This window comes from Lonchura striata, chromosome 10, assembly GCF_050655825.1.
Source record: "Lonchura striata isolate lonStrDom1 chromosome 10, ASM5065582v1, whole genome shotgun sequence".
Classification (NCBI taxonomy): domain Eukaryota; kingdom Metazoa; phylum Chordata; class Aves; order Passeriformes; family Estrildidae; genus Lonchura; species Lonchura striata.
Genome location: NC_140712.1, coordinates 22,002,126 through 22,023,749, shown reverse-complemented (window position 1 = coordinate 22,023,749; position 21,624 = coordinate 22,002,126). Strand labels below are relative to the sequence as shown.

Below are 21,624 nucleotides of genomic sequence, written 5' to 3'. Positions count from 1 at the left end.
TGAGAAGGAGCTTCTTTCATTGCCCTCTGTGAGCTTGTGGCATACAGTAAAGCTGTTTCCGTGTGACAATATCCACCACAGCCTCAGCTGCAGTAAATGGATTTTTTTTTTGAACTATCATGGAACAACAGTAGTTTAACTATTTACTGAGATTTTGACACATATTTTGCATATTTTCTTTGCCATCAGAGTCTGTGAATGGGAAAAATTTTCAGTTTTTCTTGATTTTTAGAAAATATCAATGTTCAAAATGGAATCAAACCATGTTGTGAAAGCATAGGAATCTCCTCTAACCATGTCATAAAACTTCCCATTTCTTTGGGAAAAGTAAGTTCTGTTACAACTACTCCAAAAGCCTCCAGTGATGTATTAAAGTCTCCTTACATAGGAAGGATTTGATATAAAATACAGTCCAGGAGCATGAGAGAGAGCAGCTTGTCTTTGGACAGAAGGTTGTTATTTCACATTTATGATGTAGACCTCATAAATTACTCTTAAATGTGGGTTTACTTTAAACCCTTTTGTCAGTTTAAATGAACCGGTTTTCCTTTAATGCAACTGTGCTGCACACACAGTGAAATAACAGGAAGATCAATATTTTAATTCACAAAATAACGTGAATAGTTATTTTGCAACCTGTTTTAACAATTTATCAAAGCTGGTAATAATTTAAGTAAGTGCTGGTGTACAGGTATCAAATGTAGGGAATGCTTTCCCTGAACAGGTATAAATCTTAAACACATGTTACTGCTACGTTGCATTTCCCCATCTTTAATCATTGTCTCTTAGCTGTGTTTTCTCTGCAGGTTTGACTTGGCCTGAAAGAGCAGTTGTTATGGCCAAAAACATGTGCACTAAAAATAGAGAGATGTAATGCAACCTGTATTAGTCCATATTAGGAAGCAGCTGTTGGAGAATTAAAGCAGGATTTCAACAATGAGCTCCACAGAAGATGTAATGTGATTAAGTGTTTGCAAGCACAGAAGGATTCCTTGTATCAGGAGCTCAGCACTTTGCCTATGGGAGTGTGTCTCACTTCTGTGGATAAATCCCTTGGTTTTTCCAGGTCCCTTCTCTTCCTGACGGGGAGTCTGGGTTTTCCCTGCAAGGCTATGATTGTTTCCTCATTGCTGATAAACAGGCATCCTCCTGCAGCAGTCTGACATTCAGAAGTGTCCTTTGCCATCACATGTGGCAAGTGAGGCTTTCCTGCAGGTCTGTTCTGGATGATTCCCTCAGTGTCGATCATGAGGAGTGTGAGGGACTCCAGGTTCTTCTCCCTCTGCTGTCAAGGTGAAAAAGACACAAAAAGGAAATGTAAACATATATAGTGGATGGATTTCTTCCCCTTCCAGAGCAGCTGTGCTGCTCCTTTGCTTGGTTCCTGATAAAGCTGAGTGCTGGTTTCCATTGGAGCCCAGTGAAATCCAGCCTGGCAGGTGGTGATGAGCTCCATTGTCAGTGTCCGCTGTCCTTGTCTCAGGAAGTTAATTGATATTCCATGGTCATATATTCATGATCATATTTCATTCTGCCTAGAAAAGCAGGGGGATGGTTCCTGGACTAAGGCAGATTGCTCATCCTTTAGGTGTCTTTGTTTGTTCCATGTTATCACTGTCTATAGCTCACTGTGCCTGCTCCTGTACCACTAAATTGTTTTATTTATCTGCCATGAGTCCTTGTTTTTGCCACCAGGAAAGTGTCCTTTCCATGGGACATGGGTGTGCATAATCCAGGAGGTGGGAATCTTTGAATCCTGGTGACAAATTGAACCATGGAGCAGAGATCACCCGTGCTTATCCTGACCTGCCATTAAAACAAAGTCCTGATGAGTTGTGCTGATGACTTGAGTTTGTTTTGCAGAAGAATAAGGTTTTAACTGATGTGTCCAAGCCACAGACTAACTTGGATAACAATCCTTGCAGTAAAATCTGTGGTGTTTTGAGATGCAGCTCAGAGTTCATGACTTCTGTCTCAAGTTCTTGTTTGCTGCTTTGCCAGAGAAATAGTCATGAACTTGTGATTTGGTATGAAAGTGACTGTTTGGGAGAAAAAAATAAACAAAAAAACCCCAAAGCAAAACAAAACCATTTTTGGAAGGTGAATTAGGAAATAACGGATCATTCTGCTCTGCAATAATTTTTCCTAGCAGTTGATGCCTGATTTTGTCTGCCATTCCAGTGAGAGAGAAATTGGAGATGCCGTTTTGTAGGACAGGGCATTAAAAGTGAGTGGACAGTTCTCAATCTGTAATCAGCTGTTTTTTCAATAAGCAACTATTTCTAATTCCTGAATTTCAGGCAATCTACTGGCATCAGCTGGCTTTGGTAAATCTGAAATTCCAAGGTTTTGATGGAGATATTACAGGCCAGAGCACAGAGATAGTTCTTGTGCTGCATCCTGGCAGAGGCAAAGGGGCTTCATGTCTGGGATTAATTACCTTTGGAGAGGTGCTTCTATCCTGCTGCTGGTACCAGGGACATTTTGTGGTATCCTGTCCCTCTGATAATTCAGCAGTGGCAGAGGGTTTTAGGCTGAGTAGTGAGAATACATCTCAAGGACTTCCTTTAATTTCTAGGCTTGGTTTGTGTGCAGGATCTCCCTTTTCTTTCTGTTTTGCTTTGGAGAGGTGATGATTTTTATTTTTAGGTGAAGCTAATAAAACCTGCTTAATGTGAGTAGCAGTCAGAGTTTCTCTGGAAACTCCTGGGGCTTAGAGAGAATTAATTTTAGCTGTTTGCCCCACTTGGATGCCCTCTCTTCCTTTTTATGCTACTGAAATAACAGGACATGGTAGAACAGAGCTTGCCCTCCATCGAGGGTATGGGGAGATGTTAAAGGGGTCATGGGAGGAGGGAAGGGAGCAAAGGGCTCCTGAGGAAGAGCTGGAGAGAGTTTTTAAGGCAGCAATATAAAAGAGCTTCTAAGGAGAAATCTGGCATTGCAGAAAGAATTCTGCAGTTTAACTTTTATTTGTGGCTTTTGTTGAATGGCATCCAGAAACTGTCAGTGGGTTTAACAAGAATGAGGTAGCTAAAATTACAAAGGGAAAGATTAGGCAGGAAAAAAATAGTGGAAGGCTGTAGGAGAAGCTGTTGCTTTCAGATGAGTCTGGGAAATACAGTTGGAAGGGAGGGAGGAGGAACAGGAAAGGACTCTGCACTTACAGCAAGAATCTGCCAAAAGCCAGACAGTGCTAGACAGTGCTTTTGGTGTGTAATAGGAAAAGGTCATTTGGGGCGGTTGCTCTGGAATTGCACATCTGTTGAGTTGCCATAAAAAGCACTGAACATCAGGAGTTTTCTACAGAGGCCTCAGAAGAGCCTTGTTGTGCTTCTGATCACAGTGGGGACTCTGCTTCTTCCCATTCTGAGGGAGACTTCAAAGACTGCAGGACATGGTGTGGATCATGTGGCTTTGAAGGTGATGAGCCAGGGAAGGGTAAATGAAAGTCACCTAGTGAACTTGTGCAGTGTCACAGCCATTTATTGCTGAGGATCTGGGGGTGTTTCACCCTTCTCCATTCACCTCACAGTCCTGAATTTTGTGGAATTTTTGGCCCAATAGACTGTATAACACACTGTCAGAGTGACTGGCCAAAGAGTAATGCCCCCTGTACCCAGTCACCTGCAGCATGTACATGCTGTGTTGTAGATTGACTGTTTCAGCTCATATTTCATACTAAATTCTCTGACCTCTTAAGCAGACAACACCTGACTCCTAAAATCATGTGCTGTGTGCTCCCTGCAATGTAAACTTCTCTGACAGCTCCTGCCCATGGTTTATGGCCTCTTATGCCTTCACACTAACACTTGACATCTGCACCACAAAATTTGTAACATCAGTTTGTTCAAATAAAGAATCCACCAAGCATTTAATCCTTGTTTTAATGGCTGATGTTTATTTTAGTTTGGGGTTTCACGTACTCATGGAGGGATTCTCTGCCCATGCTCCATAAATCTTGCAGGGCAGGAGTGAGACCTCTGTGCTGGCTTGTTTCTCAAGTGAGGCTCTAGAGATGAGGTATTTTTATTTTTTTGATACCTCCATAAAACTGTATCACTTTCAGGATGAGCTGTAAATGCACTTAATGAGGATTTTCCTGCTGGTTTCGGTTCTTTCTCTTCATCAAACATCTGTGTTAGGGGACACGTGCATTTCCTTTCTCTTTGTTGTGGTTTCATCCATGCAAATACCTTGTTTTCTCCATGTGCTTGATTATTCTGGAAAATTATTTGCATTTGTGGTAGGCAGGAGGATGTAAAGAGAAACCACTGTGAAAGTGGACAGAAAGGATAAAATAATTTACCCTATGGAGGAGGTACAAACTTGAAAAACCCCTCCTTTTTTAAGTAGCTGGTGTTGATGTGCCTGTTCTAGAGGGTTCAGTGGTGACCTCCTGAGCTCTTTGTGGACTCCCTCGAGTCCTGTTGCCTGTTTTAAGTGCAGGTAAATTTACACTTGGACAGTGTGAAGGTGAGGGTAAGAGCAGGAGCCTGGATCTCCCTGTCAGGTCACTCTGGCTGCTTTTCCAGACAGCCTTGTGGGGTGCTGGTTTTCCACACACACGCTCCAATCCCAAGCCCTCTGTGGACAGCAGCCAGGGGCTGTGTGTGAACCAAGGCTGCCCAGCTCTCTTCCAGGAGTCCCTTTAGGCTGCTGCTCTCCCGAAGTCACACCTTGCACAGTTTTGTTCAGCTGCAAAGAGGTGCCAGTTCCTTCAGCTGCCTCTGGAGGAGGGACCACACGAGCAAATGACCATGGCATGACCTCTTCTCCCTGGAGTGCAAGCTCCAGTCCAGCAGAGCAAGTTCCTCCTGTGACACAAATGTCTTCTTTCCCACCAAAAAGGAGATTTTTAAGGGAAAACCCAGAGAACTTAATTTTTTTTCCTTCCACTTAAACTTTTTTACACAGCTGATTCAATGCCAGGCTGAGACTTAGTTGGATCTAGGCTTGACCCCCCATAAGAGCAACTTCTCTATAGGTATGAGATTTATACCACCTGGAAACATTTATTAGGGGATTGCCAAAACAAGAATTTGATGGGGAAATGCTGCTGTCTTCAGGAAGCTTCTGATGGATAGCAGAAAAGTGTCAGTAGTTTTACTGAAATAATTCACCTTCTTTTCTTTTTTCTTTGATTTCTCCTTGATACTTAAATTAGACTCTTGAGTACCTGTAGCTAAAGATGTGCTGCTGTGCAGAAGGAGGGATGGGAAATGAATGGAATGAAAGAAATAAAATAACACACAAACACAGGAATTTGAAGTCATCTCCATCTCATAGTTGGTAAATCAAAGGTGCATTCAGCTGTCCTTTCTTGTATAGTCAATCTTTTAAATTTTTTTTTTTTTTTTTTATTATAGAGATCCTCTGCTTGGGGCAGCTTTGCCATCATTGTGCACTTCTTCTGTAGCTGTCCTGCAACCCAAGTGAAAACAGGCCTTGAAACTTGGTTATTTTCATCTTTGTTGCTGGCATGTAGCTTCCATAATTTATGATCACCCCCCATTTTCATTTTTTTTTCCTTGTCCATAGACTCCTGTCTGTCTCTTTCAACCCAGGGGGATATTTCCAAACTCTCTTTAAAAAAAATCAAATTTCATGGTTGTTTTCTCAGTTTAAAATATGTACCAAGTGTTGACAGTTGATGCCTTGGGCAGAAAAGCACGTGCAGAATTGTGCTGGATGACTATGAGAAAATCAGGAATGAGGAGGTGGGATAGACGTGGTGAAATGTGCATATTGACAAGGCAGAAAATGCATGAATGGGTAAAGGCAGGGAGTCCATTTCAGGTGGGCTTTGTGGGGCTTGCAGCTGATGGAGTTTGTCACCCTGAATGCAGCAGGGTCAGTCAGGGAAAACTGATGATCTGGGAAAGAAGGGAAATTCAAGCTGAATTATGTCAGGGAGCTGGTAAACAGGCTGTGGAAAATCAGGATCAGTGAACACCCGCTCAGCTCTGGCTGCTGCTTTGCTCAGAGAGGGTCTCAGGTTAAATCTAGAGAAAATTAAAAAGTGATTCTCTGCTCTGGGGAACAAGCAGCATGTGTTGTATGACATAAGAGGGATTTGTCTGATCATCCATTAGGCTCTGTCCCATGTCAGTTTTGCACTGAATGTTGTGTTTGTGCTGTTTCAGGACTTGTGTTTTCTGTTCCCTTTTCCAGAGGAAAAAATCAATAGTAATAGCAGTGCCAGTATCCATAGTATCCACAGGCTGAACAGTAGGCAGAGATAATTTAAGTGAATCTTAGAAGTCTGTTTATTATTGCAAGAATAAATTTATTTGTTTTAATTGCTCTATTTGCTTCTTTATTTTTACAATTGAAAGCACGAACACAATTTTGTGGCTGCAGTGAAGTGATCAGGTTTGAATTAATATCTGAACTTAATTTCTCCTTTGGTCATGCCTCAGCTGCTTTGCACATCTGCCTGTGAAACACAGTTCACCTATCAGCTTAGAGGAAGACAAATTATTACTACATCAGTCCTTTAGTTGGGAAGAAGGGAGGTTTAACTTACCTGTAACTTATCTGTATTTTTATTTGAATTAATTTTTTTCTTTTTACATGAACGTAGGTTTTTTTCCCATCCTCTTCCCTCTTTTCACATCATCTGCTGCTCTCTGCACTCAGGGGCAGAGATGTACCTGCAATGCAGCCTCTTCTTTAACTAGCCAAGAACACTTTAATTTAAAGGTTGTTACAACCTGAATATGCATGAGAATGTTTGTTGAAAAGGTTGGGAGTGTTTTATTTTGATCTGCCAGCCTTAAGAGGCATTTTGACCTTTCAGAAAAGAAGAGACAGAAGAAAGTGAAGTCCACGAGCGACTGGCGGGAGCGGAGGAACGCGATTCGCCTCACCAGCGAGTACACGGTGGAGACGCTGGTGGTGGCAGATGCTGACATGGTGCAGTACCACGGAGCAGAGGCTGCCCAAAGGTTCATCCTCACTGTTATGAATATGGTAAGTAGGCACTTTACTCTCAAAAGAGGAATCAAGAGTAAGCAGGACGTGTCCAGGGTAGCTGACTTGACAGCAGAAATCAAGAATTGTTTTAACCTTCGGGTATGAGAAGAGGTTTTGGTTTTCTTGTGTTACATGCCTCTTCTCCAGTTGTGTTGTTCATGGTATGTGCCACAATAAACCCCCATTTTTCTAAACTGAAAATGCAAGTTTTCACTCAGGAAATAATGGTTCAGGAGTGGTGTTTCCTACCACGCTTTTGGTGTTGCTGTGTTTTTCCTTGGAGGAAGGTTTTGTCCGACTTGTTTCTTGGGTTCCTAAAGATTTCTATGGCACACCATAGGTTTCACAAGAGATACAGGTCATTGTTATAGGCAATTAAAGCCAGCAGTCATATTGATTTCCAGCAGAAGACCTGGCTTTAAGTCCAGAATGATTTTCATCTCTGATTTTTTACACAATGAAAATGGCTGCTTCCCTTGATGTAGAAAACGTGGCAAACTTATGACCAAACTGCAGGCTGATCCCATTCTTTTCAACCCAGGGCTGCACAAAGTGCTGCTGATCATACCTATAAGTAGTTGATGGAGTTGGGCTTGAAAATCATTTTAGAAATCCTAGGGATGTATTTTGGGAATGAGGGGAACCTTTGGAAATGGCAGGCTCATGGGAAGTGTGGGTGTTAATTTGTGAGCTGTCCCTGTAGTGGGGCCTTCTGGCTCAGCTGATAAGGGAACACAAAGCCTCCCACAGGGAATGCTCACTCAGCTGTTGGCAGTGCCAATAAGGAGTTAATGGCTAAATTGGATGTGGGCATGGAAAACTCTGCTCAGAGGCTGCAGGGGTCCTTGCAGAGGCATTTGTACAAGAAAGTCTTGGAGGAAGCTCATATTCCTTTGCCCATGCTATTGTAATATCCAGGAAAAAGCTCATTCTCCTCACTGTGCCTCTGCTGGTGTTTATGAGCAGCAAATTGGCTTGGGAAAAAATAACAGTCCTGAACAGTAATTGCCTGGTCATGCCTCCCAGTGAAGAGATGGATGCTCAGCATAAACCAGCTATGGAACAGCAGCTTTTTAAGAGGTCTTGTGTTCCTTCATCAAGCGCTGGTGTGAGGGAGCCCTCCTGATTGAGTAGGGAGTTTGATTAGTCTTTTCCATTAATGAGCTGCTTTTCTGTGTCCCTTCCTCTACCTTTTATTTTGCCTCCCAGTGTACTCTCGCAATTGTCACTCGATGGGGCTCCACTGTGGCTCTGCAGTTATTGTGATGACCTCATGCCAGCAGGTCAATGATTTCATTGTGGCCATTGGGGATGTCTATGTTGTGCAGCTTTTTCAGCCTGTGAAGATTGTTAGGGATGACCAGACTGATGGATCAAGTCTTAAACAAAAGATGGCTGTGGGTCTTTGAATCCTGTTTGTCTGTCCAGGCTGAGGTACTGCAGAACATCTCAGCAACATCAGCTTGCCAGGTGTGAATAAATCTGTATGGGGAGGTGCTCATAGATAGGCTGGGTTCTCTAAACCCATTTATAAAACAAATACTGAAGGTTAGTTTCCAATGGATTAGGCTGATGGGCTTTTAAGCTGGGTTCTGATGCTGTAGGGTGAGCTCACCCCTTTATTAGACACCAGAGAGAGCACATGGAAGAGGACTCTTGGATGAGGAACACATTCATGTGACATCTCCTCAGGTGCAAGGTCCAGCTGAAATGCTTCCCACTGTGAAGTCATTGCTCCTGGGGGCTCACTGGTGTGAGTTTTTCTGATGTCTGATAGGATTTGAATTAATGTTTCAGCTCTTCAGCCTTCAGAGGGGCAGTGGGAGCCTTGGTCACCTTCATTCCCACGCTCTTAGGAACATTTTTCAGGCCTCTGAAGGAAACTGCTTGAGAGTGACTGACAAGACCAAAAGATAGTGAGGAATAAGGATAGGCAAACATGTAGATGGCATCATTGCATAAATCCTTTATTCTGTGGTTATAAAACCAGGTGGAATTCAGGGAAATCAAAGGGGATTTTGATGTTACATTTGTGTAATGAAAGCTGACCTTCATCCCAGGAAAAGAAGCTGAAGGATAATTCAGGAAAATGTATTTCAGAGAGATAATCATGTGGTTTGGTGAGGCCTTAAGCCAAGCTCTTGACTGCTTGTGATCTTTGTTTCTTGCCTCTCTGTCAGCCTTGGGTGACTGTTAGCTGGGGGACAGGATTTGCCCCATGATATTAGGCAGTGCTTATTCAGCTATACTGCAGGATGGCAGGCTGCCTCTAAAAGAAACCAGAATGTTAATTTTGGCTTGGCTGCTTGCATTTAAGCAAATAGAACATTACTGGTCAGGGGTATATTAACTTAACTCCTCTCTGTAAGCCATTACGTTTACTGTCAAACCACAAAACAAGCATTAAGAGGTCTTATTAATGCATTTTATATTTATAGACATTTTAAATAAAGTGATCTGCCTTAAAGTATTTAATATCTATTTATGTTACAAGAATTTCTGAAGGGGGAAAAAAAAGTCAGCATTACAAAATACAGGTTTATTGCTCCCCTGGTAAATGAGAATCTTAGAGAGAAAAAACCCCACCACCCTCTTCTAGAATAAAAACTTAAAAGCACAGCAAACCCATTTTGGAGCACAGAAATAAAAGGTAGCACTTAATATAGCAAACGCTGTGTTTTTAATGTTATTCTGTAGTTCTATGCCCCTGAACAGAAAATAGATTCACATTAAAAGCACTTGTTTTTTGTGAATGTCACTGTAGAGGTGCAGGCTCTTCCATTTACTAAACTAATGCTTGAAATTATAAGACAGGTTTTTCCAAGATCATGGAAGAATTTCCCTCTAAGGTGCACTGTAATGTATGAGTAGGAACAAGCAGGGCTCCAGGGATTTGAGTTGGCTTTCTGTAAGTCACCACTGCTAAAGAGAAATCTTTTCTTGTTTTCTGGCAAGGTGTTTGATTCAGCATGATTTTCCAAACAGCTGCTAAAGTTGCTAAATGCCACCATGCACAGCCTCAGCCTTAGCAAGGCAGTGAGACTGTGGGCATGAGGAGTGGAAGAACACGGACAGGGAGAAATACCAGCAGAGCTGTGGGAATGCAAAACCACCTAGTTAAATACAGGTGCTGATCTCTTCTTCTGAGTTAAACTCCCTTGTTACTGAGCTTCATTGCAGTATTTGCATTCCAGTTCTTGTCTCACCTTTGCTTGAGAGAATCATCTGTTCATGGCCTCGTTCTACAGTCACCAGTGTTTAGAACTTCCTCTGAATTCCAAACCTGAGTGCCTTTGTGGTAAATCAAGCTTAAAAACATGCTTATTTTGCTCACCCATTCTGCTAGTCTGCATCTGGCAACTAATTTCTCAGTGCATTTCATCCACGTGGAGCTGTGAGGGTGGATATTCTGTCCTTGCAGGAGTTTTATGCTTTTGTTTGCTCTTGTGGTTGCTTTTCATCTGAAAGAAGTGACCAATAAAGGAAAAAGGGGATTCTAGGAACTGCACTGATCTCTGCTATGTCTGGTTTTCATGATTTAGGTTTTCAGCTTTCTGGAGAGGATTGATTCAAATGGTTCTGGAGATAACAGGTTCAAATGGTGATAAATGGGAATGAGAACCTTTGGAAAGTCCTGCCCCTGGCTGTTGTGTTGCTGGGGATGAGGAGTGACTGTTTTCAGCCTGGCCCTGAGCAGGGAGTTGTGGATGTTGGCTCCTTGCAGAGTGCAGAGCTGACTTTGCAAACCAAGTCCCACCCAGACTGACCCTCAGAGCATTTGGAGACAGAGACGTCTGAATTTCTGAATTTCCAAGACCACAACATAGTCATTTAACAGCTGCTTCCTATGGGTTTGAAAACCTAAAAAAAATGAGTTGGGTTGGTTTGGGTTGGTTTTTTTTTTTTTTTTTTTTTTTGTCCCCTAAGTGTATTTTTTTTTGGGTTTTGCAATAAATTACAACTGGGGCTTGGTTTGGAGCTTGCCTTTTTCTCTGAGAGTGCAGTGTGGAGGGAGACTTTCTGCAGTGTGTGTCAGTTCTGCAGCTGTTGCTAAGCCATGAGATTACTGTGGAAGCTCTTTGCAGCAGCAAGCAGGAACTTGAAGTTAGTGATCTTTTGGATGTCATTAAGAGGGAAAATTCTTATGTTGTTCTTTAGGAATGATACTGTTTTACTCTCTGAAGCCGGATTTTACGCTCCACAGATTGTTTTTCATTTTGGATTTCCCCTGTGAGGATTTTTTAATGTTAAAAAAGCAGATAAAATCATTTTTATCATGCTTGCATTGATGGATTTATATGTCTGTGCTCTTGGGGGCTGGCACATAAAGGCTCCAGAGCTGCCACTGATAATCAGCTCCCTTACCCTGGTCTGGAATTTTCATAATGGGAACAGGGACATAAGGGAAAAGGATCTGAGTGTTTCATCACTGTCTACAGATTTCTCTTTTTGCTCTAGCAGCCCCAGGAGAAGGAGTTATGTCAACTGTATCTTATAAAGAGCTATGAACATGTTCTTTTTTATAATGTTTAAAGGAATAATTTGAAAGCTTGGCTTTAGGTGGGTGTTAGAAATCCTATAGCACTTTTCAAAACAAGAGAAAGACAACCTCAGTAACCTGACTAAGGCTTCTGCTGTCCAAACCTCATCCAGCAGCCAAGGCAATGGGAAGGCTCCTGCTTGAGTGCAGTACTCAGGGAAGAAAAAGGGGGGAAAAGTCAATTTACCCTCAGGATTGCTGTTCTAAACTCCAAAACATCTGAAGCACACACGTCTCCCTCCCACCATCCACCTGCAGAAGAAGCTCTTGAGAATTAAAAAAAAATTAAAATGATGTAGTTTAATTCCTCTCTCAGCCTCTTTCTCCTTATGTCTGTGTTTGCTTTGTGCATGCTGGGGCAGGCCTGCACAGCTTATGCCAAAACTGCATTTGTTCTGCCCCTTCTATGTCAGAGCTGTGAGGAGAAAGAAAAGCAGGAGGAATGCAAACAGAGGAGGACGGTCCAGCCTTCAAGCTTTCCTGTTTTCTTTAGGGCATTCTGTACAGTAAAGCTCTGTCAGAGAAATGCAGGTGAAGGGGGAGATGCCAGAGACAGGCTTTATTCTTCTTCTTGTTCTACTGCACTTCCCCTTCCATTTTTTTCCTGTCTGTTTTGTATGGTTCTTTACCATATCTCCTGTTTCCAGAGCTCACCCTACTTCTGATGACTCCACAAAGAAGTCAGTAGAGAAGAGTAGAAGTTCACCTGCACCTGGGCACCCACAACACTTCAGTCACAATGACCATCCCTTTTCCCATCCCTTCCTTTCATCCCAGTGAGTTCTCCTTAGGACAGAGAGCACAAGAGAAAAGGAGGAAGGGCTGGCAGCTTTCAAGATGACACCCTGAACTGTCCAGCAGCTGGTGCTTGGTGAGCAAGTTTTGCCAGGGCAAACAGCCTTTGGAAGTCAGTGGTGTTTGGATTTGTCTGTGCTGGCTCTGGAGGCAGCTTGACTGCTCTGATGGGAAGCCAAGCACCAGCACTCACCAGGCTCAGTGACAAGGACCCATTTGCTGGATTTATTCTCATTTCATGAGTGGGAACTTCATGGGATGGCCAGAGCTAGTGGAGAGCTGGGAAACCAAAGACATCCCTCCATCCACCCCTCCAGCCTTGCCAGGGAAGTGTTTGTCAGCCTCTGTAGTGGTGCAGCAGGTGTTGACCCCCTCAGCCTGGTGCCCCATTGACCCTCCCAGCTGAACGTCCAGGTCTCCACTTACACAAGGATCATCTGTCAGAGCCCTTCTCTGCAACTGTCAAGTTTATCCCCCCCAGGTTTGTAGTGAGAGGCCTGAGCTGCTCTCCCAGCACATCTCCAGGCTAAGCAAATAGTGCCAGCCCTTGTGTGCACTTGTACACCAGCCCCAGGGAAGAGAAATGGCTCATTGTGCTCAGCCGAAGGTCACTGGGTCAAACACTGAGTAGCTCTCTCTTGCAATCTGTGCCTAAATTGTAGGAAACACTTATGTGTGTGCTTAAATCCAACCCCAAACACTGGAGAGCTTCTTCCACTGAGCACATTCTGGAGCATTTGCACAAATAGGAAAAACACCAAGCGTTGAAAGCATAATGTGCAAGATGTGCTCGTGTCTTGGGTTTGCTGTAGGAAGTTTCTGAGCCTGAGTGATGCTTGTAGCCAAACAAGCTGTGAGGAAGGAATATTGCTTACCTGGGGCCAAACCTGCCTCCCATTTGTCAGGAGTCTCTTTTCACTGGTCTTGATTTCAGTTTTTTTGACAAAGTAGGGGATACAATATTAACCCAAGGCCTTTTATGTGGCATTTTACACCTTTTGAAATAAATCCTTCCCTCACCTTTTTTGATACTGTCTAGTTAAAACATTTGTACAGTGAGAAAAGGGTGGAATAAAACTCTGGGATCAATTAAGATCTTATATTCTAACCTATAAAAATGAGGTGAAGTATCTGAGCTGGAATGCAAAATCTGGAGAAAGTAGTAAGGTAGTTTCCGGGGCTATTTTTGTATTTCCTGAGGCTTGTGTCATTATGTGCTGCCTTATTACTATTCTCTTATATAAGATATGAAAATAACAGAGGGAAATTGCTTTTCCATTCTATTTCCTGAAGTCTAAAACACACCATTATTTCATCTTGCATTCAGATATCTCTGATATTTAATGCTGAAGATCCATGTTAGTTGAATGCTTCATAGCGTATGTCCACGTTCCTGAGACTTTCTCTTTAGAGTTCCTTTGGAATATTGTTCTCCTTTTCACAGCGACTCTTAAAATTCTTTATTGTATTGAGTGTAGTAGCACAATCCATTTGGGGGGAGTTTTTGTGTCAATTTTTAAAAGGAGAAATGTCTAACTTTAGTCACAGTTAGTTTCTTTTACTATTACTAGGTCTTGATATTTCTACTAATATGCTCTGGATGTTTTCTTTGCTTTTTGACAGGTGTACAACATGTTCCAGCATCAAAGCCTGGGGATTAAAGTCAACATTCGAGTGACCAAACTAGTCCTGCTGCACAGTCGCCCTGTGAGTTCCAACCCCTTTCTCCCCTGCTCCTGGAGCTGCTTTGTGGTGTCCCACAGGGTGGGAGGGGGATGTGGGGCATGTCTGGCCTCAGGATCACAAACTGTGAGGAATTGCCTGTTCCACTTCACCAGGCAGTGTAAAAGGTGGGAAATACAGGGTCTGTGGCAGTGAAAGGAACCAGAATCCTTTTATTTATCCTTCCTGGTAAAGCTGTCTGCTTGTAGCTGCAAACCAGTCTGGAGTTAACTGTTACAGAGAGGTGTGATGCTTTATCTAAAGACTGGGGCTGATATTTCTCCTTTTATATATCTTTTTTTTTTTTCCCCCAAAGGCAAAGTTGTCCATTGGGCATCATGGAGAGAGGTCTCTGGAGAGCTTCTGTCAGTGGCAAAATGAAGAATATGGTGGGGCAAAATACCTTGGTAACAACCAGGTTCCTGGTGCCAGAGATGACACCCCTCCTGTGGATGCTGCTGTTTTTGTGACCAGGTATGGGAAGGTCTGGTTTGTCAATTTGCTTCAAGCAGTAATGCCCCCATGGTCAGAGATCTGGTTGAGCAGAAATCTAAGAAAAAGATGATACATTTGCTGCTCAGATGCCTCAGGTGAAAGTGCTTTCTCTTGTTTTTGTGCATTCTTAACAAGGTTGTACAAAAGCATCTCTCCTCTTGAGCCAAGGTGTCACAGTCAGGGTCAGGATGTGGCTGTAGCACAGGGGTGCTTTTCTCACACCAGCTGGTAGGAGTGGAAAATACAGGGGAGATTTTGGAGCCCTCCTTTCTAGGAGAAGGAAGGTGTGGAGCTGAGAACACTGCTGAGCTCAGGTGCTCTGTGTGCAATTAGGGGTGAATCGGCTGAGCAGGCACTGTGTCAGCAGTGGGGAGGGAGTTATCTCCTAAAAAAAGAGGGAGAGAAATACCATAAACTAAATTAATTTTTTCTCTCTTTGCCCAAAGAAATAACCACTTCAACAACTCTCCTCTATGACAACTGAGATATAGGAGGGGTGTAATTCCTGATTGGTTTGTGTATTTGAAAGCTCATGCATTTATTTCAAATGTGAAATGATCTTTATAGAAATATTTAATCAAAATTCTTTGCCCACTGTAATTCTGAACTTACTGATGTGTTAAACACATCAGATAAAGCAAGAAAAAGGGTGTTGTAGGGACAACAGTCTTTTTTTCCTCTATCTGAGCTCAACTTCACAATACAATCCAAGTCCCATGTTCCCCACAGTTACCACAAATTCTGAATAGCAAATTCATGGTATTTTAAGTTTTTTGCATCCTTTAAGATGTAAAAGAAGTATTCATTTTTACAGAAGCGATCTCTGAATAATTAAAGTGAATACAAAATTAAGGTGTAATGTGGATGCTCATTGTGCTAGAAAACCACTACTTCCTACCCCCTTCTCCCCCAGTTTGAGACAGGAAATGTCTGTATTGCAGTTCAATATTACCTCTTTCACTTATTTTCTCTGCCAACAATTTAAGTAGAAATACATATTTTTGCATAAACTGCCATCGTGATTGTAATAATCTCTAGTGTTAGATTTGTGTTAACAGCCCCACTGCAAACTGTCCATGGGATTCTGGTGAGTGTTCAGTGAAAGAGCTGGTGTGGAGGGCATGAGGCCAGCAAAGTTCCTGAGAAATCTCCTTCACAGACATGTGTGCAGCTCCCCCAAACCCTGTTCCCTCCTCTGTATTCAGTGCAGTCCACCAGGCACTTGTGCAGATATTTAACAGTTTAGACAGGGGAAATAGTTCCTTTGAAGTCAACAGGCTGTACATCCTGGTTGTAGTTAAGCATGTGCTCCACTGGATCAGGGCCTAAATAAATAACTAACATTTTTGTTAAACTCATCTGGGTATCCAGTTGTCCTGCATGACAAGTGAGATAGAGAGAATCTCTTCTGATGGGCTCTGAGCACAGGGTGAGGGGAATGAGCAGAGCATTTCACCTCTGCAGCTCTCAAAACTGAATGCATGATGTCAGGCTAAATGAGCTGGACTCAGGCTGCTGAGGAAGAGCTGTAGAAGAATTCGTAGAAGGAATCATTCAATGGATTTGCAGGGTTTTGCAGTGGAAATAGCTGGGAAATAGCTGGGAAAGTTGGGTTAGAAACCAGATTGAGCTTTGGTGAGAAGGTTCAGGCCAAGGAGCACATGGCTGAGCACAGGAGCAGCATTTTTGCTGCTGGAGAGTCCCAGTGTGCACTTGGAGTCTTTCCATCCTTCTTGCTGTGTCCTGTCATCCTTAACCCCTCCTGCTTCTGCTTCGTGGAGGATGCTGCTTTGTTTGGAAGACTTCTGGGCCAGCAGCCCCATTCCTGTGTCAGGGAAATGAATTTTTCTCCTCTTGGCTTTGGAAACGTGTGTGTGTGTGTGTCCCTGGACCCTCCCCAGACTGTACAGATGGACCAGTGGTAGAGGATGTGCGAGCAACAGCATGTCCAGCACAAGCAATTGTGCCAGAAAAAGCAGAAGCTGAATTTTCAGCAGCTGCAGCTGCTTTAAGGACTAGAAACAGATTCTTTGGGGTCAAGCTCTGAAGAAATCCCTCTGGTTCCAATCTGGCTGGGTTCATTTGAAACACCAAGGCACGCTTGCCTTTTGAAACTTCACCTCTAAGTGATGTTTCCCATATCCTCATTTGTATGTAAAAGTAGATTATGTAGGTGGCAAATATTACTCTTGTGGGATTTTAATGGTATCCACCTGAGTTCCAGGTAAGGGACACACTGTGCCTGTGAAATTAGATGCATTGTGCAGCTTAGTGAATAAGTGAGACAGTGGGAATAATCTGCCACAGCCCTGAAGGTCTGAATATAGTGTTGTGGTCTCTATAACCATCAGACTTTCCTCATTCAGATTCTGGTTTTGAACTTGCAGAAATTTAAGTCTCTGGCATCTTTGGATAGTGTACTTCATATTATAACAGGCAGCTGACAAGAATAACTTCTGTCTGCAGAATCAGTATCTTAGTGATTTTAGAAGCATGTCTCATTTGAAATACATTCCCTCTCTTGATCCCTCTGTCTTTTGCATTCCCTGGGAAATCTTCAGGCGCACTGATGTTATCCCAGCTCCTGGCTGGAGGTGTTTGGGTCACATATTAGATGTAGATGATGTGACAGCAGAACAAAAAATGTCCCAGCACTGACAGGTTCAGAGCTGTCTTTATGCAAAGACTGTTTTTTCCTGACACAGTGGTGTAGTTGTTTCATTTGCAGCCTGATCCTCCCTTCCACCTTTCCAGCTCTTTGCCTTCCCATTAAATGGGCAAATGGAGGAATTCACTGTGCATGGAGGAAACTGGGCACATAGTGCTGTTGAATGTACCTATGGATGTGGAAAGTTTATTTTGGCAGGTTCTGGACTATACCAGTTTCCTGTGTCCTTTAGCTTTATGACCCTCAAGGGTTAGACTGGTCAAAAGATGTCATTTGAAGGATGCTGGGAATGGCCACTTAACAGAATGCTTCTTATTCCTGTTGCACAGTTCAACTTCTGTCCTTCTTTCTCACAGGAAGGACTTGAATTGCAGAGTTCAGCTTAGCACAGTTAGGTATTTTTTTCCAGTTGGTGGGAGCCAGATGGAAGAGTAACTGTAGGAGGAGTTTTGAGCTCTTCTGGCTATTTTTATTGAACAAAACAACTAACTTGTTATCATTTTTTTGAGGATTGTTATATACTATGCCAAGGGAAACCTCTGCTGGGTACCACACATGATAATGACTGAGAATTTCACAGGTCACAGGATGAGAATTCATGTCCTGCTTGATTCAGTCAATGGCTAAAAGTGAAGAGTAAAACTGGTTCACAGCTAGAGCTGTGATTTCAATATATTATCCAAGACCTTGTGTGATAAGGTCAGATGTTGGACTTGAACTGCAGCTCCTGCAGTAGTTTTATTTCAACAGAGCTCTGTAAAAATTCTGCTAACGGGACTATGTCTCTGTGGTAAGAGACCTTTGCACATGCAATAAATATTAAAATACCTTTCTTGCATTGTTGAGTATCATAGTACCTGTCATGTCAAGCTTTCACTTCAAAATTACCCATGCAGTTGAGCTCAAAAATGTGCCAGAGAGATACCTGCGATTGAAACCTTTTTAAAATTAGATCAGTGTCAGGTGCCAGGATGGAGCCATTTAAATCACTGGTGTGACTGAGCCACAGGTGAGACAGATCATTCTTAACACCTTTCCATGCTGTGTTTTCCCTCTGGCTGCCAGGGAAGGACTGTAGGAGTTTCAGCAATGGGCTTTGTGATGAGGTGTGTCCTTGCCTTTGGAAGAAGACTGAGACACCCACCGAGCTGGTTTGTGACTAAAGGTCTGGATGTGCTTTTCTGTTTGGCCACAGAGTTTTGGGATAAAATATTTGCAATGGTCCAGATGGTTTAAATCCTGGCATTTTTGTACATACCTTTGAACAGAAGATGTAGTCTCTTGGTCTTCTCCTTTATGACAGCTTTAAGGATGGGCTGAGCAGGTTTTATACTTGAATTGCCAGCGATGTTCAGTTCTGCTGATGATGTGCTTTGAGCCCTTCCCTGACCAAACAGCATTCACAGCACTCTCTTCACACATAAGGGTTGTTCTACCTCTGTAGGGGAGTCTGCAAGTTGTGCTGGATTATTTACCCATTATTTAATAACATGGTGGTAATTCCTCTGTGGAGCTGCCAAAAAGTGCCAGATGCCTTTTGGTGTGGGACAGCATGAGGAGCAGAAATTCTGTGCATTATTTGCAGGGCTGGACAGGCTTTGGAGAGAGAGAGAGAGGCTTTTTTAGCTGTGGCCTCCTGCCATCCACTAATAGTTCAGCTATCTGTTGTCACAAGAAAAGCATCTGTTTGATTTAGCAGTTTATATAACATAATAAGTCCTTAAATAAACCTTTGTCAAGCTGGCTCTGGGAAGCCGAGCAGGCGTGCTGGTGCCAGCTCCGTCAGGAGACTGTCATTAGTCTTCCTTGGGAAGGCTGGAATGCCAAGGTGTTGAGACACAGGCTGCAGTGAAAAATGAAAGCTGAGGCTGGTGTGTGGTCGTAGCTTCCGATTTTTGGTTGGTTCCTGTCTGATTTTTTTAACGCTTTGATGGTTGTTATGGTTTTTCTGCACTGAAGCGTGGTTGGTTTTCCATGTCTGCTGAACAAGAACTGGTAATGGCTGTTTGTGCTCTCCTTCCAAGCCCTTGACAGCTTGATTTGTGGCTTTCAAAGGAGTTTGGTGTAGAGGGTCTGGATTCATCAGCCACAGTCCTGGGCCTTAAATCCCTTTTCCTATAAACTCTAGTTTCATAACTTTCTTCAAGGAAAGAGCACTTTTAATATTTATCTATTTTTATATTTCTCTTAAGTATTTTCTTTTTTGAAGTATTTATCTTTCTCAAAATATTTTTGATCTTCCTCCTGCCAAACTCTTACACTCCAAATCCCAAGGGAACTCAGGCATTTCAAATGGCACACTCCAGATTTACTAATAGGATTCTCTTGCCTATTCCCAGGGTGAGGAAAGCCAAGGTGATAGACTGCAGTTCCTCAGCTTCCCTCGGCTTGAGGAACTTCTGAAATGTTTTAGCACTGGTGATGTTTCTGTTTTCATTGTGGATTGCACTGCAAAGCAATTCTGGTGAAGAGAGCTCCTAAAAGTTTAGGTCTAAGTGCATCTTGAAATGTATTCAAGCTATTCATTTAGTTATAAAATACTTTTCCCCCACACACACTTGTTTTTCTGTTATGAGGAATCTCACATTCTCACATTAAGTGTCAGTGCTTTGATGGTGAGCTTCAAGGCTTTTATTCTGTTTTTGTTTAATACAACTCTATGGATCCCTGGGTGATTTGTGGATGCCACTGGCATCTATAGTGTCTTCTGCCTTGATGAGATGTGGGCAACCAAGTGGAGTCTCTTGAAGCTCTCTGTGTTGGATTCAAACCATAACATGGCAAATCTGACTGTAATAAGTTTAGCTGAAGCCAATTTGCCCGTTACCAGGAAAATCCTGAAATTCTCTTTCTTCTTCTGTGTCAACATCTGTCTGTCTCTCTTTAGTCCTGCTTTTTTCATGGTCTTTTCTATTCTGTTGAAGAACTGAGAATTTCTGTGTACATATTATTAGTTCTGTGCCCTTGGTCTGTGCCCCACACCTCTCCTCTCACTGTCTTTTAGGGTGTCTGCTCCTTATTGTTACAATTCTCTTGTGGAAAGAGCTTCAGTTTTAATCCAGCTGTGGAATGAATGTGACATCACAGACTGAGGCAGGGCTTTCTGGGTGCTGACTCTTAAGTCTCTTAAATTGGACTGTGGTACATGGGGCTGATTCACATAATTGCCCGTAATCTCAGTAGCAATCAGGGCTGCTATCTGTGTTGTCATCATGTAGACTGCACAGCAGCCTTACAAAATCCCCAGACCTCAACACCCATGATATGTGAGTCATGCACAACTGCTTTTTCCTGGTCTGGAGGCATAGGATACATTTCACTTCTGTTCTGTTTTTCTTTCTAGGACAGATTTCTGCGTGCACAAAGACGAGCCTTGTGACACTGTGGGTAAGTGCAAGAGGCATGGGAGGGTATTTGATAGGCACATCTGTGCTAAGGGGAGTGTTCTGGGCAATCTTGCACTCCTGGTTTGCTTTAATGTTGGTTTTGCTGTTCTGTGTACCTCTGTGATGCAGATATGGATTAGCTGAGTAAGGTATGAGCTATAAATAAGCCATTACATTTTAACCCCTTCTAATCCATTCTTTGGATGCAGAAGAAACTATCTCTTGGTGTGTCTGTATAATGTTCCTTTCAGTTCTCTCACCTCAAACAAGAATTTGCTAACTAAGGGGTGTATTTCCCATTGTGAGAACCTGTGTGACGTTCCCAGATCAAGCTGGCACTCAGTCACTGGAGAAGAATACCTCATTGTGGGAAAGCCAAGTTAAATCTTCTTTTCAGCCTCCTGCTCCTCCTACTTCCTAACTGCCTTTACTCGTGTCCAAAGCCTGCAGACACAGGGTCCTTACATCCCACACATTAAATACTTTATTTATTTCATTCAGGTAGCAGTAACCTTCACCATGTTCTCTTGTTTTGTTTTTTTTTTAATCCCCACAGTGGCAGCAGTGTTTGGAGACACAGCTCACCATCCTCTCTTGTGATGATGGCATGAACTTTTTTAACTTGCCTCAGGTGGCCTCTCATCCTCCATTCTGTGTAAACTTGGGATGGATCCTAATTTTCAGCTGTTGTTACACTCCAGTGTTCAGGGAGACACTTGCAGGGGTTATGGACAGTGGGTGATGCAGAGCAGGGAGGGAAGTGCCTTCAGCAGGAGCCCTGTGGAAGGCTCTTCTTGGAATGCAGCTCCTTCCCTCCCTGGTGTGGGCATCAGGTGAAAGAAGGAAATACAGGGCTGGAGGATATATACCCATGAGCAAGGACTGGCCTCTGTGTTCAAGTTTTTTCCATTTGGAATCCCTCACAATGTGCTTATTCTGTGTGCAATGAAAAACACTTCCACTGAGGAAGGTTTTTACACTGTGTGCCTGCACCTGGAGGTGGCTGTGGTAAGATACAATAAAGAAGTTAAAAAAAAAAA

At 42.9% G+C, this 21,624-nt stretch overlaps 1 protein-coding gene across 3 annotated transcripts in view; it reads left to right on the top strand.

Moving 5' to 3' along the window:
- ADAMTS17 (ADAM metallopeptidase with thrombospondin type 1 motif 17) overlaps window positions 1–21,624 on the top strand; it is a 165,392-nt gene that overhangs the window by 25,077 nt on the left and 118,691 nt on the right. For all 3 annotated transcript variants that reach the window (XM_085588932.1, XM_021552577.4, XM_085588933.1), the window contains exons 4-7: window positions 6,803–6,975; window positions 13,937–14,020; window positions 14,352–14,509; window positions 20,542–20,585. In XM_085588932.1, coding sequence (XP_085445058.1) covers window positions 6,803–6,975; window positions 13,937–14,020; window positions 14,352–14,509; window positions 20,542–20,585 — 459 coding nt within the window. The remainder of the gene's footprint in view (window positions 1–6,802; window positions 6,976–13,936; window positions 14,021–14,351; window positions 14,510–20,541; window positions 20,586–21,624) is intronic.